Source organism: Canis lupus, chromosome 35 (assembly GCF_048164855.1).
Source record: "Canis lupus baileyi chromosome 35, mCanLup2.hap1, whole genome shotgun sequence".
Taxonomy (NCBI): domain Eukaryota; kingdom Metazoa; phylum Chordata; class Mammalia; order Carnivora; family Canidae; genus Canis; species Canis lupus.
The window spans coordinates 8,479,174-8,491,673 of NC_132872.1; the positions used below are offsets into that span (position 1 = coordinate 8,479,174).

A 12,500-nucleotide genomic window follows, 5' to 3' on the forward strand; every position below is an offset into this window, starting at 1 on the left:
AGAATAATTCCAGCTCCTGCCTCTGAGCTGAAGAGGGGCACCCACCATGAGAAATCTTATCTCTGCAACTTTTCAAGTTTTAATTTCTCTATCTATAGGCTGGAACTAAGAAGTTTAATCGAGCCAAACTCTTGAATGTGGGCTATCTAGAAGCTCTCAAGGATGAAAATTGGGACTGCTTTATATTCCACGATGTGGACCTGGTGCCCGAGAATGACTTGAACCTCTATAAGTGTGAGGAGCAGCCCAAGCATCTGGTGGTTGGCAGGAACAGCACCGGGTACAGGTGGGTGCTAAGGCAGCTCTGCTCATGGCTTGCTTAGGCTGAGAAGCTCGCCCTGTTGTCATCAAGGCTGTGCAGGGCATGGTGACCAGACTGTCGCAGAAAAATGAAGAAAAAGAAGAATGATCCATGACACATCACTTAAGTTCAAAACAGGAATGATAGCAGTCTTGGCAGAGGATGAAAGACAAAAGGGAAGGAACAGGAAGGGTAAAGTGATTCAAGCATTGCGAATGACAGCCAGCCCCACCCACGTGCCTCTAGGGTGCCCCTTACTTTTGCCAGTAAGTCCACGCTGAGTAGAACACTTCCAAGGCACTGGCCTAAATCCCAGAGTCTGGGCTGTTCCAGTTGTGTAGGTCTCTCCCTTTGGACGGTAAGGGATTCCCAAGAGTAACACTGCAGGTGATTTTTGCCCTCGGTACTGACTTCAAACCCAATCCCTGTGTAAACTGTGGAATATAAGCAGATACCTAGAATAAGCTACAATGGGTGAGCGTACAAGGTCTCTAAGAAACACCTGCCCAGGGGTGTAAAGCTCTTCCCTGGGGCACGTGGCTCCTTCATCTTGTGCCACAATGGGAGCTTCGCAGCAGAGTTCCAAGACGTGGAAGCAAGAGAGAGCATGGCATGCTTTCGAGGGGAAATGCAGGTAGTTCATTAGTGCTCAGGAAGGAGTGTCTGGAATGGTGGAGGGAGGAGAGGCAAGAGATGACAGCAGGGAGGGGCCAGACCATGCACCTCATTCAGTCGGCTAAGGGATTCGGATTTGCTAGGGAAGGGACTGAGGGGCGTCTGGTGCCCCAATATAGCTGAAGGGTGCTAGGAGAAGCTCAGTGCTGCTGGCCTTTGGTGTGCTGGGCAGAGCAAGACGGAAGGGGAGAAGCTGAGACTGGAGATGCCGCGCTCCTGAGTTGGGGTGAGGTGGGCCCCGGGGGCAGGGGAGGGGTCTGGAAGGGAACCATCCTTTGGGGAATTTTTTTTTTTTTAATTTTTTTTTTAATTTATTTATGATAGTCACACATAGAGAGAGAGAGAGAGGCAGAGACACAGGCAGAGAGAGAAGCAGGCTCCATGCACCGGGAGCCCGACGTGGGATTCGATCCCGGGTCTCCAGGATCGCGCCCTGGGCCAAAGGCAGGCGCCAAACCGCTGCGCCACCCAGGGATCCCTGGGGAATTTTATCATAATCCTTACCTGAAGGTCTTGCTTTCTGGTCTCCTTGAGCCACCTCTGCATGGAAGAAAGCAGCGTGTCATGTCAGGGTACCTTGGTGTTTTTGGAAACACGTCACTGTCTACGTAAAATTAATGTGATATCCCCATGTCCAACAGAGAATACCTGCACTTTGGACCCTTCCATAGATAACTCTCAGTTCTTTGTGAACACCTGTGATGAGAAATTATAACCACGCAGGATTGGTTTTATTGCTGTTTGTTTTTTGGAGTGCAGATACATGTTGTTTAAGGCCTTTTGGGGAGGGGGGATTCTAGATTTTTCTTTTTTTAATTCAGCTGGATCACAAGGAACTGAGTTCTTGGGCTTTCCTGCTGGAAATTAATTTTAAGTAAAACTTCAGTGCCGCAATCAGGAATTTCATCAGATGCTGCTCACTCTAAAAACAGCCCCTGTATGGATCTTAATGTTTTGATTTGCTATTGTCACTGGCCAGACGTTTCTTTTGTAATTAGATATCAGAAAGCCTTTGTCTTCTTTCAGTAACTGGCAGGGTTTTCTTAATATGAATCAGATGACTGAATGTGTCTCTTCTTTTGATCTGGATGTAAGGAGCTCTGAGCCAAATCCATGGCCTTCTTTTATTAAAGCTGAAAAGAGTCTTTCTTGTAGATCAGAGATCTAATATATTTCCTATTTTAATCTTTTTAAAAATCCTCTATTCTAAGTTTTCCTCTGGTTCTGGTTGTTTGTCATTTATATCTTTCTACTTTATTGTATGTGTCTGTGTAAACATACATCTTTTGTGTCCCAAGTAATGTAGGAGTTGCCCTCATCCCTGTCCCCTGCTTCGTACCTTTGCTACTTTGGGCAAAATCCCTCTAATCGTGCGCAGGAGGGCAGGTGGGGTTGCAGGCACCTAAGGGTCTGCTCCCTGCTGGCAATGATGTCTCACTGTGTCACAGAGCTTGAAATGCACATGCTTTACTCCTTGTTACTGCAGCCCCATGGATGTGTTGAAGTGCTGGAAAAGTCTTCACACACATGCAGAGGGAAGAACTTCAAGTAACCTGCCCCAACTGTCTCAGACTCTGATGAGGCCCGAAATAAGTCTTATTTTTCTCACTGACTGGATCAGTGATGAAGCCCTGGACCAGCCTGTGGCAAGTTTTACTGCCAAGAGTTCTTTTGGCACCTAACTACTTTCCGTAAGGACATTCCTGGCCACTGGATACTATAAGGGTCTTACAGCCCTTTAAAAATAAATAAAACTGTTCCAGGGCCAATTAACTGGTTATGCTTTTCCCAGTGAGAAGAAAAACCAAAAGCAGAGATCAACAAACACGTAGACATTTGCCATCTAAGAAGCAGCTGAGAAACTGAGAGCTCCTCAACCCTTTTTCCTGGCTGGTGTCCTTCTGCACCTCCCACTGCGGCCACACTGCTCTCCAGGTGATCCCGGACAGCCCCATTGCCTCTCTCTTCACCTTTCCTCGTGGAGTTCTGGCCACCAGGGGTTCCCCCAGGTTCCTACCTATCTGAATCCTCCCAGGCCCACCTGCCCCTGATGCATGGCATCTCCTTCCTCAAACCCTGATGATGTTCCCATCTTGTGTTAGACTTTCTCTGGTTCTGTGTTCAGCTCGCTGTCTTGCACTCAGTGGACGGCGGTTCCCTGAGATCCCTGAGATCACGGCCAAATCGGTAATGCCGGTTCTTTCCTGCTGACCCATTGCTGTGCGTGGCAGGTTGCGCCTGGGCCGTGGTGCCACTCAGCGTCCTGATGATGAAGCTGCCGGTCTGCAGGGCCTCAGGAAGGCCTTCCCAGTCAGAGCCCAGCAGCACGACAACAAGTCACAGCAGCAGGTGTCTTGTCCAGTGACAGCTCCTTCCGAGCACTTCATTCCTTTTATTTCTTTTAAGTCGTCATACCATTTTTCTAGAATTTTCGGTTGAGGGGTTGCAAGTAAATCTGTTTCCATTGTGGGTTAAACAGGGCCTCCCCATGTATACTCAGGACAGAGAAACGAACAGCTGAACTACATACAGATTGGCCTTTGGGAATCCACCTATTAGATACATGTTTGTTGGTCTTTCCATCTGGTTTCTCGTATCTAGAAAAGCAGAAATATTTAATTGCTCCTGGAACAATTTTCTTTTTCTTTTCTTTTCCTTTCCTTTCCTTTCCTTTCCTTTCCTTTCCTTTCCTTTCCTTTCCTTTCCTTTCCTTTCCTTTCCTTTCCTTTCCTTTCCTTTCCTTTCCTTTCCTTTCCTTTCCTTTCCTTTCCTTTCCTTTCCTTTCCTTTCCTTTCCTTTCCTTTCCTTTCCTTTCCTTTCCTTTCCTTTCCTTTCCTTTCCTTTCCTTTCCTTTCCTTTCCTTTCCTTTCCTTTCCTTTCCTTTCCTTTCCTTTCCTTCTTCCTCCTTCCTTCCTTCCTTCTTTTTTTTTTTTTTAAGAGTTTATCTATTTGAGAGAAAGCACACAAGCAGGGGGAGGGAGAGGGACAAGCAGACTCCCTGCTGAGTAGACCCCCTGGATGGGGGTGGGAGGCTCAGTCCCAAGACCCTGAGATCATGACCCGAGCTGAAGACAGCCCCAGCCCCTTAGCCATTTAACCGACTGAGCCACCCAGGGGCGCTGGTCTTGGAGCACGTTGAACTGAGGTTAAAGTTAGAAATCTTCCATATGTTTTACCTTTTTATTCAGTAACATCCAAGTTATAAAGCTGCCTTCAGTTGCATTTCTGAATCGTTACAGAGTTATATTCAAGGGTTGTCTTTATTTCTCTTTTTTGCTAATTTGTCTGCCAATAATCCATTAGAGTCCTAAATGACTGGGACTCCGACGTGCCTTGATCTCTTCCCCTTCCCCCTTTTCTTCTCGGCATCCGCACAGCTCCACCCTCTGCAACCTCTCACCTACTCCGGTGTCTTCAGGAGACTGCTTCTACGTCATCAACCACCACCTCTTGACATCTTAGTTCCCAAGCCATGTCTGTGGCCACTCTTCTCTTTTGAACTCGGATCCAATATCCTTTTGCCCACGAGCAAAAGCACCAGGGGTATCTCAAATGCAGCTTACCCAAAACACACTTTATTGTCTTCCTCTTATTGTTCTGTGTACTCTGTTTTCGTTGAAAGACTATCCTCTGTCTTGTTGCCCAAGCCAGAAACCTCAAGATTGCTGAGGTGTGTTGGCTTCTTCGGGACACAGACTCAGAGATGGAACTTTACGTGCACAGAAGTGGAGTTTGCACACGAAGTGTGTGCAGGAGCTCTCTCGTCTCTCCCCGCACCCGGTCAAAACAAGTTAAAGTAAAAATCCAGTGTATTCATCAGGGCATTCATTTGTGCTGAACCAGCCTCAGGATCCTTCCTGACCCAGTGCCCTTGGCAGCCGTCACTGCTCACTGGATTGGCACATGATATGAAATCTGTCCTTCAGATCTGATGTTTCAGCACACGTTTATAGGTTCCTCTGTAGACCTCTGCACACAAACATTCACAACAGGTGCGTAGCCCTTTGCTTAGTGAGCAGATGTGAGCACTTTTCCAGACAGAGGAAAGAAGGGCCGACAGAGAGGACCCGGAACATTGGGAGGCGGAGGTCAAGCAGGAGTGGACGGATGAAAGTGCGTGGTCCTCAGTGTTCCTAGAATGCCGGCCCTGAAATGAGGGACATCCGAAGAGTGTGTGGAGAACCGAAATGGCCTTGTGCTGATGGTACCTTTTCTCTCCTCTCTTTTGCTCCAGGTTACGTTACAGCGGATATTTTGGGGGTGTCACTGCCCTCAGCAGAGAGCAATTTTTCAAGGTGAATGGATTCTCTAACAACTACTGGGGATGGGGAGGCGAAGACGATGACCTCAGACTCAGGTGAACAACAGGGACAGGTCCCCTTCACGGGGCTCTGCTATCACTGGTGGCTCTAGAAACCTGTGTTTATGGATAGTTCCTATAGATGCCAGTCCAGCAGGTCATGAGGCCACAGATCAGGCTTAGGTAGGGGTGGGGGTGGGAGCAGGGCAGCCCAAATTGCTATTTGCCATTGACAGTTCAGAAATGATGGAGGGTCCTTTGTTTCTGGCTCATGGATGTTAAGGGACCAGAAGTGTTGATGGAGCTTTCTCTACTTGCTGGAGGGTATCACTTACTGAGACAGGGGCCCAAACTGCAAAACTGCTATTTAAGGAAAGGGGCCAGAGAGTCTGTTGTGAGCCTGTGCTTTTTCTCAGACCCAAGGGAATCCTGGCAGAGTTTTCAGTTTCCAGAGCAGAGAGTGTCAACAGCCTGTGAGGAGTGGCACCCCCAGGATCAGGCCAAGGTGTCCTTTCGTGCTTATGCCTTAGCTAGCCCCACACACTGGGAGCCAGGCCAGACCCTGGGCTTCTGGCATCACCCTTAGATTTTCTTGGATTGCTTTCTGCTCTGGGGGGCTCAAAGGGAACATGTCTGGCCTCTACTCAGCTCACCATCCCCCTGCGCCCAAAGCTTGGGTTTTGTGACCAGATAGTTATGGGTATCCCTAGCTCCCCAAAGCAAGTGTGCAAGAGCCTGGGCCTAGTCATCTTCAGACTTTTAATAACAAGACCTTTGGGGCTATGAGGAGACTCCCTTTCCTCCTACTGTTACCTCTTCGAAAGGACATTTCCTAGCGAGGGTTCTGAATGAATAGATCCATGACTACCAGAAATTCTCCATCGCTTTTTTAGGAGCCAGGGCTCCATGTTGGTCTTGTTCCCATGTCTAGGCTGGGAGTCTCTGGAATGTTTCTGCCAAGATAGAATGGATTCCCCCCACCAAAGGCTCCGTAGGAATAGTCCGTAGTGATGGGCAACAGCACTTTATGGCCTAGCCCATCAGCAGCCTGTGTGGCCTTGGCTTATGAGGTAGACAGAGGGTACGTGATAGACTTCAGGGCAAGAGTAGCAAGGACTAGAGATAAACAGTATCCGTTATCTTCCCCAAATCCATTTCACTGAGGGGGTGATTAATAGAATTTTCACATATCATATAACTTCACTTCTTGATCCTCCCTCAGCTGCAAGTAGAGGGAAGACCCCAGTTTTGCTTTCATTTGAGAAAAACATCATAACCTCCACAGTGGTTCTTGACCAATGCTATGACTAAACCACTGACTTGAACATAAAAACTGGCTATGATTTATTTACTAAACATTAACGTAATCACCTGGGCAACAGGCACCACCTTTATTTGCACTTCTATATTGCATTACTATTTACAAAGCGTGTGGACTGTTTCACTCGGATCCTTCCAAATCAACTCTGTAACACTACTGCCGTTTTACAAAGAAGAAATCGAGTCCTGGAATGATGAACTGACTTGCCAAGATTGTAAATAACAAAGTCTACATTTATATCTGGATTTGTGGGCTTTTAAGCGTGGGACCTTAATCGGTCATTACTTTCTTTGTTGAAAAAAAGGAAACACGAAGTAATTGGGCACCTGAAGAGCCTTGATTCTCCCATGCGTCATGATGTTTTGAAATACTCAGAACGAGTACTTTCTCAGGTGTTTTGGAAAATGACAAACTATAAATCGGCACATCTCCTTTGTACCCCAGTAATGTTCAATGTGGTTCTTTTATGGACTTACTGCCTGAGGCCCAATATTATTATAAGAAGATTCTTTTTTTTAATATTTTAATAATCAGACTCTGTGACTATGCATAAGTGTAAATTTTTGCAAATTATTATTATTATTTTTAAAAGCCTGGTGGTAGATAAGTAGGATAAAACATTTCTGTTATTCTTCTAGGGTTGAGCTTCATAGAATGAAAATAATCCGGCCAATGCCTGAAGTGGGTAAATACACAATGATTTTCCATACCAGAGACCGAGGCAATGAGGTGAATATAGAACGGTGAGTCTTGGATTCACATGCCTGGCAGGAGGCACCTACGTATCTCTTGTCGAAGGACTGCTGAATTTGATCAGATGAGACAGTTTATTTTGCTCAGAACTTTTTGTTTTTTGGTCATTTTCAAACAAACACAAAAGTAGAGGGAATGGGATATTGAACCCTCACATACCACGTGCCTAGCTTCAACAGTTACTAACTCTGTCCTCTCTTTTTTCCCCTCACTTTTTTCTTCTCCTCTAGTAGATTTTTGGAAGCAAATCAGATATCACAGCATTTTTATGTGTAGGTTTGCTTACATATAAGAAGTCTTAAAGAAAGAACCACTACACCATTATCATACCTAAAACAAAATAAACAAAACTTGCTTAATATCATCAAATATCCAGTTGTGTTTGGATTTCCCTAATTATCAAATACACACACACACACACACACACACAAGTGTGCAAGAGCCTGGGGCTGGTATCTTCAGACTTCTAATAACAAGGCCTTTTGGGCTATTATATATATATATATATTTCCCTCCCCTTAATAGTTGATTTATTCAGATCAGAGGATCTAGACAGTGTCTACACATTGCATTTGGATATTTGGATGAGCTCTCTGAAATCTCTTAATCTGCAGATTACCTTACCTCTCCCCTACTTATTTTTTTCCCCGTATGTTGTATTTGTTGAACAAACCAGTTCATTTGTCTGATGGAATTTCCTACCTTGTGGGTTTTGTGCCTTCTGGTGGAATAACTTCATATGTGCCTTGACCTCTGCATTCCCTTGTAAACTGGGGGTTAGACCCTGGATGCTTGGACGGATTCCAGTACTATCTGGGGACAAGAACACCTTACCGATGGTGCCACGTAGCTCCTCTTGTATCACAACGGGAAGACGTGATGTCTGGTCAGGTCTTGGTGATGCCAGCATTGATCTGTGGGTTTAGGCGTTGTCAGCCCCATCCAGGTCCCCCATCAGTCTTTCACCGATGATTTTAGCAGCCATTGGTGCTCATTTAATGAATTTATTAGTCAATTAGGGATCGCAAAATTCTTTTTTTTTTTAAGATTTTATTTATTTATTCATGAGAGACACAGAGAGAGAGGCAAAGACACAGGCAGAGGGAGAAGCAGGCTCCATGCAGGGAGCCCGACGTGGGACTCGATCCCGGGACCCCAGGATCAGGCCCTGGGCAGAAGGTGGCGCTACACCGCTGAGCCACCCGGGCTGCCCGGGATCGCAAAATTCTGGTACTGTCAGGCCTTCTGCATTTATTAGACAGGTTTTTCTGTAAGGAAGGACTTGCCTCTTCAGCTATTTGAGTAGCCAAGGTATGGTTGTCAGAGTAAAAAGCCAGAATAAAGGGAAAGATTCAGTAGTGACTTTTCATTTTCAAAATGGTGAGTTGCTGCCTCCCCGCATCCTTCCACCTGCAGTTCATACTCTTTTCAGTGCTCAGTTGTCCCATCTTTGGCAGGTGGCATCTTCTTCAAGCTGATCCCGAGCCCTTGGACATAACTGCACTAGTTTTGAGAGCTCGCCTCTCTGGGCTCCTGCGCGGTGCGCTGTGCTAGGCTCGTCCTGTACTTCTCTTGCCCCGGGAATTGGCCCTTTCACCAAAGAATCTGGGCTGATAAGCCAGTTCTTTGGGGGGCAGTGGTTGCAGAATCTACAATCCTTTATTCTGATTTTTTCTTCTAGACTTTAAAACCTTATTAAAACTCCTTTATTCCTTTTGTTGGACCCTACATTTTATTTTATTTTTTTTAATTTTTTTAAATTTATTTATGATAGTCACACAGAGAGAGAGAGAGAGAGGCAGAGACATAGGCAGAGGGAGAAGCAGGCTCCATGCACCGGGAGCCCGATGTGGGATTCGATCCCGGGTCTCCAGGATCGCGCCCCGGGCCAAAGGCAGGCGCTAAACCGCTGCGCCACCCAGGGATCCCCTGGACCCTACATTTTAAAACAATATTAAAATATTATAGGGCTTTGTTAGAGTTTATATTTTAAAACAATATTAAAAGGCTTTTAGCCCTTTTGTTAGAATCTGTGACTTTAACAAAATTTGTTTTCTTTTTTTTTAAAGACTATTTATTTATTCATGAGAGACACAAAGAGAGAGGCAGACACACAGGCAGAGGGAGAAGCAGGCTCCCTGCAGGGAGCCCGATGTGGGACTCGATCCCGGGACCTGGGATCACACCCTGAGCCAAAGGCAGGTGCTCAACCGCTGAGCCACCCAGGTGTCCCACAACTTCTGTTTTCCATGTGTCTTTCCAGTCTTTGTCCATCGGGGTACACTTTTCTCTTTAAATTAAAAAATAATAAAAATAATTATGGAATAGATACAAAAGAATGCTTATAAATTGTATGAAAAGCCTGAAGGTTCTTGGTACCACGGGCAGTGGTAGTGTCCCCATCCGATTTGTGTTTCTGACCCGTGTACCCCTCCCCTACCCCAAGAGGTCATGCTTTCCTGAATTGTGATAATGACAGTTATTTCTGCTGCTTCTTTGTTGTTGTTTTCCCATAGGTGTGTATCCCTGTACAGAAGAAGATGGCTTATTAGCTTTATATGTTTTCCAATTTTCTCTGAGTGAAATCATACTGTATTGATTTTCTCTTACCTTATTTAGTTCAGCATTGTGTTTCTGATCCCCGTCCACATTGACACTGTAACCGAAATACATTGCTTTTCACCCCAAGTTCCTAGAGACCGACTTACTTACTTACTTACTTACTTACTTACTTACTTACTTACTTATTTATTTATTTATTTATTTATTTATTTATTTAGTTTTTCCTAGAGACCAATTTAATTCACCACCTGTTCCACATCCCCACATCCCGGGGCCCCAGCCCTGTAATTGCTGCTGCTTCTTGAAACGCATCCTGCTACTTCAATGTGTCTCTGCGTCTTGCACAGGGTGGCATCTCTGCCTGCGTGTCCTTTCCCTCACCTTTTTCCTCTTCTGAGCCTCAGTCATGTTTACTTTCTCTGAGCCCTCCCCGCGCAGACTCCCTCTTGAAGTCAGGTGCTGCTTTATTCATCATCCTCTACGTAGATTCTAACTTTGAGACTCTTAGGAAATAGAGGTACCCGCCCCTGCCTATGGACGGCAACCCGGGAGGATTCCTAGATCCACCCGAAGCTTAGCCGAGGACCTGTTAGCAGTAGATGGCACGCGTCACATTGTATGAGTGTTGCCTGTGCATCCTTCTGTCCTGTAGACTGGGTGCATTGACCCTTTTCATCATTGGTCCCCGGCTCTTAACATAGGGTCTGACACTCAACCACATGGCTATTAGTGGTGTCCGTTACTTTAGATTGGGAAAATTAACTTTTTGTAGTAGGAAACCCAGCAGGTGCAATAATTTACAAGGGTGCTTTTGTCAAATTCGGGGACAAGGCAAAAAGCAGTGGTAAAATATGTTATATTCTAGCATTACCATTTACGTTGTTCTTTTTATCTTTAGGATGAAGCTCTTACATCAGGTGTCACGAGTCTGGAGAACGGATGGGTTGACCAGCTGTATCTATAAATTACTCTCTGTGGATTATAATCCTTTGTATACCAACATCACAGTGGATTTCTGGTCTGGCGCATGACCCTGGATCTTCTGGTGACATTTCGGAAGAACTGAATATTTTACCGCAATAACTTTGGACTAGAGACTTTCCCTTGTAGTACACATTAAGAACTGGTTGCAGCTAATTATGGATCTGGATTTCTCCTTTTTGTATTTTCTTAGCAGAGCCCCAAGTAATACAGAATGTAAAACAGTTGTAGGAAGACCACTTTCTTGGTCGTGTTCTGCTCCTGAGGGTTGTTATTAAAGACTGTGGTACACATACTCGAGGGGCTGAGTATGAAAGGACTACTCCAGGGATAACATGAAGGCTACGTGAAAAACGTGGATTGAAGGAGATTTTTTTTTTTTTTTTTTGGATTGAAGGAGATTTAAGTTTGAAGTGACACACGATGGGATAAGACAGCCCATGGGAAATAGAACTGCTCAGTGTCCCAGAGAACTGCGGTTGTTCTCGTCTGAGGGAGAACGGTACGAAGAAGTCTGTTACTTGTTTGTCCTGCACGGTCATCTGTGAAGAGGTGGGTCCCGGGTGAGAAGAAGGCCACGGAGGAGAGAAGAAAGGTGAAGAATCAGGATGCAGTGAACTTGGACAAACCTGGCCGCAGGGAGGCCCGTGTGGGCTGCGACCGCCGCTGCTGCTCTGTGGCCCGTGTCACCTGCCCAGACGTGCCTTCCAGCAACAGCCCACAGGGAACACGTTATCCTCTAGTTTTTGATGTATTTTTGTAAAATGATTTTCTACACGCAGGATCTGCATCAGCAGTTTACAAATGACCTATTAGCTAGTAATAGATCGAAAGTACCTCTGTAGTAAAATGTGAAAAAGCATGCGGTGCTCCTTGTTTTTTTACTGATGTTTGAGGCCTATTGATGTGTTCATTTCAGGACCCATGATCCTCAAGGGTTTAGAAACAAACAAATTGGACTGAGCCCCCTCACACCCTCTCCTCTTTATCCTTCCATTCCTTTCTCCTGTTCTTCCTGTGTGCAGTCCCTTTCTCTAACCAGCTCTGGGCCCGTGGCAGGTGCCTCTGCATCTCATTTCCCAGGCCACATCATGTTTTTGATCTGTTTATCCTCTTGTGCCCCACTCCTTTCCACCACCAGTCCTGGGTGCAACAGGGTTGGACCCAGGGCACACCTGGTCACCAACAGGATAGCAAGGGGTAGAAGCCTGGGTTTGGAAGCCTTTGATTTGGGAGGAAGATGGGGCCATGGCCAGAGTTGGGCAGTGTCAGTCGTCTGGGGGAGAAGGGGCCAGTACTGCTGACCTTCTTGGGGTTCGGGCAGGGATGTGGGTGGATAATCTAAGGAAGGTAGTAGGAGAAGGATACTGGAATACAGAAATATTCAGAGATGGATACTTGGATAACGAAATTATATTTTGTTTGTATGGGTGACTGGACACATAAATAATGTAGATGTGGATGTTCTTAAGGAAGATTTGTGGTACTGTGCCCTGGGATCTCTCAATCCATCGTTACTATATGACACTTTTATTTTTTTATTATATGACACTTTTAATTGTTAAACTTTAACATGAATGAATGCCAGCCAATGATTGTAAATAATG

General features: G+C 45.6%; 1 protein-coding gene across 3 annotated transcripts in view; it reads left to right on the forward strand.

Annotated features, from left to right (window-relative positions):
- The window catches only part of B4GALT4 (beta-1,4-galactosyltransferase 4), a 28,561-nt gene extending 16,806 nt beyond the window's left edge, over nt 1-11,755 (forward strand). For all 3 annotated transcript variants that reach the window (XM_072812487.1, XM_072812486.1, XM_072812488.1), the window contains 4 exons: nt 99-286; nt 5,211-5,333; nt 7,236-7,340; nt 10,811-11,755. In XM_072812487.1, the coding sequence (XP_072668588.1) occupies nt 99-286; nt 5,211-5,333; nt 7,236-7,340; nt 10,811-10,943 (549 nt within the window). In that variant the 3' untranslated portion in view covers nt 10,944-11,755. The remainder of the gene's footprint in view (nt 1-98; nt 287-5,210; nt 5,334-7,235; nt 7,341-10,810) is intronic.
- Nucleotides 11,756-12,500: the final 745 nt, after the last annotated feature.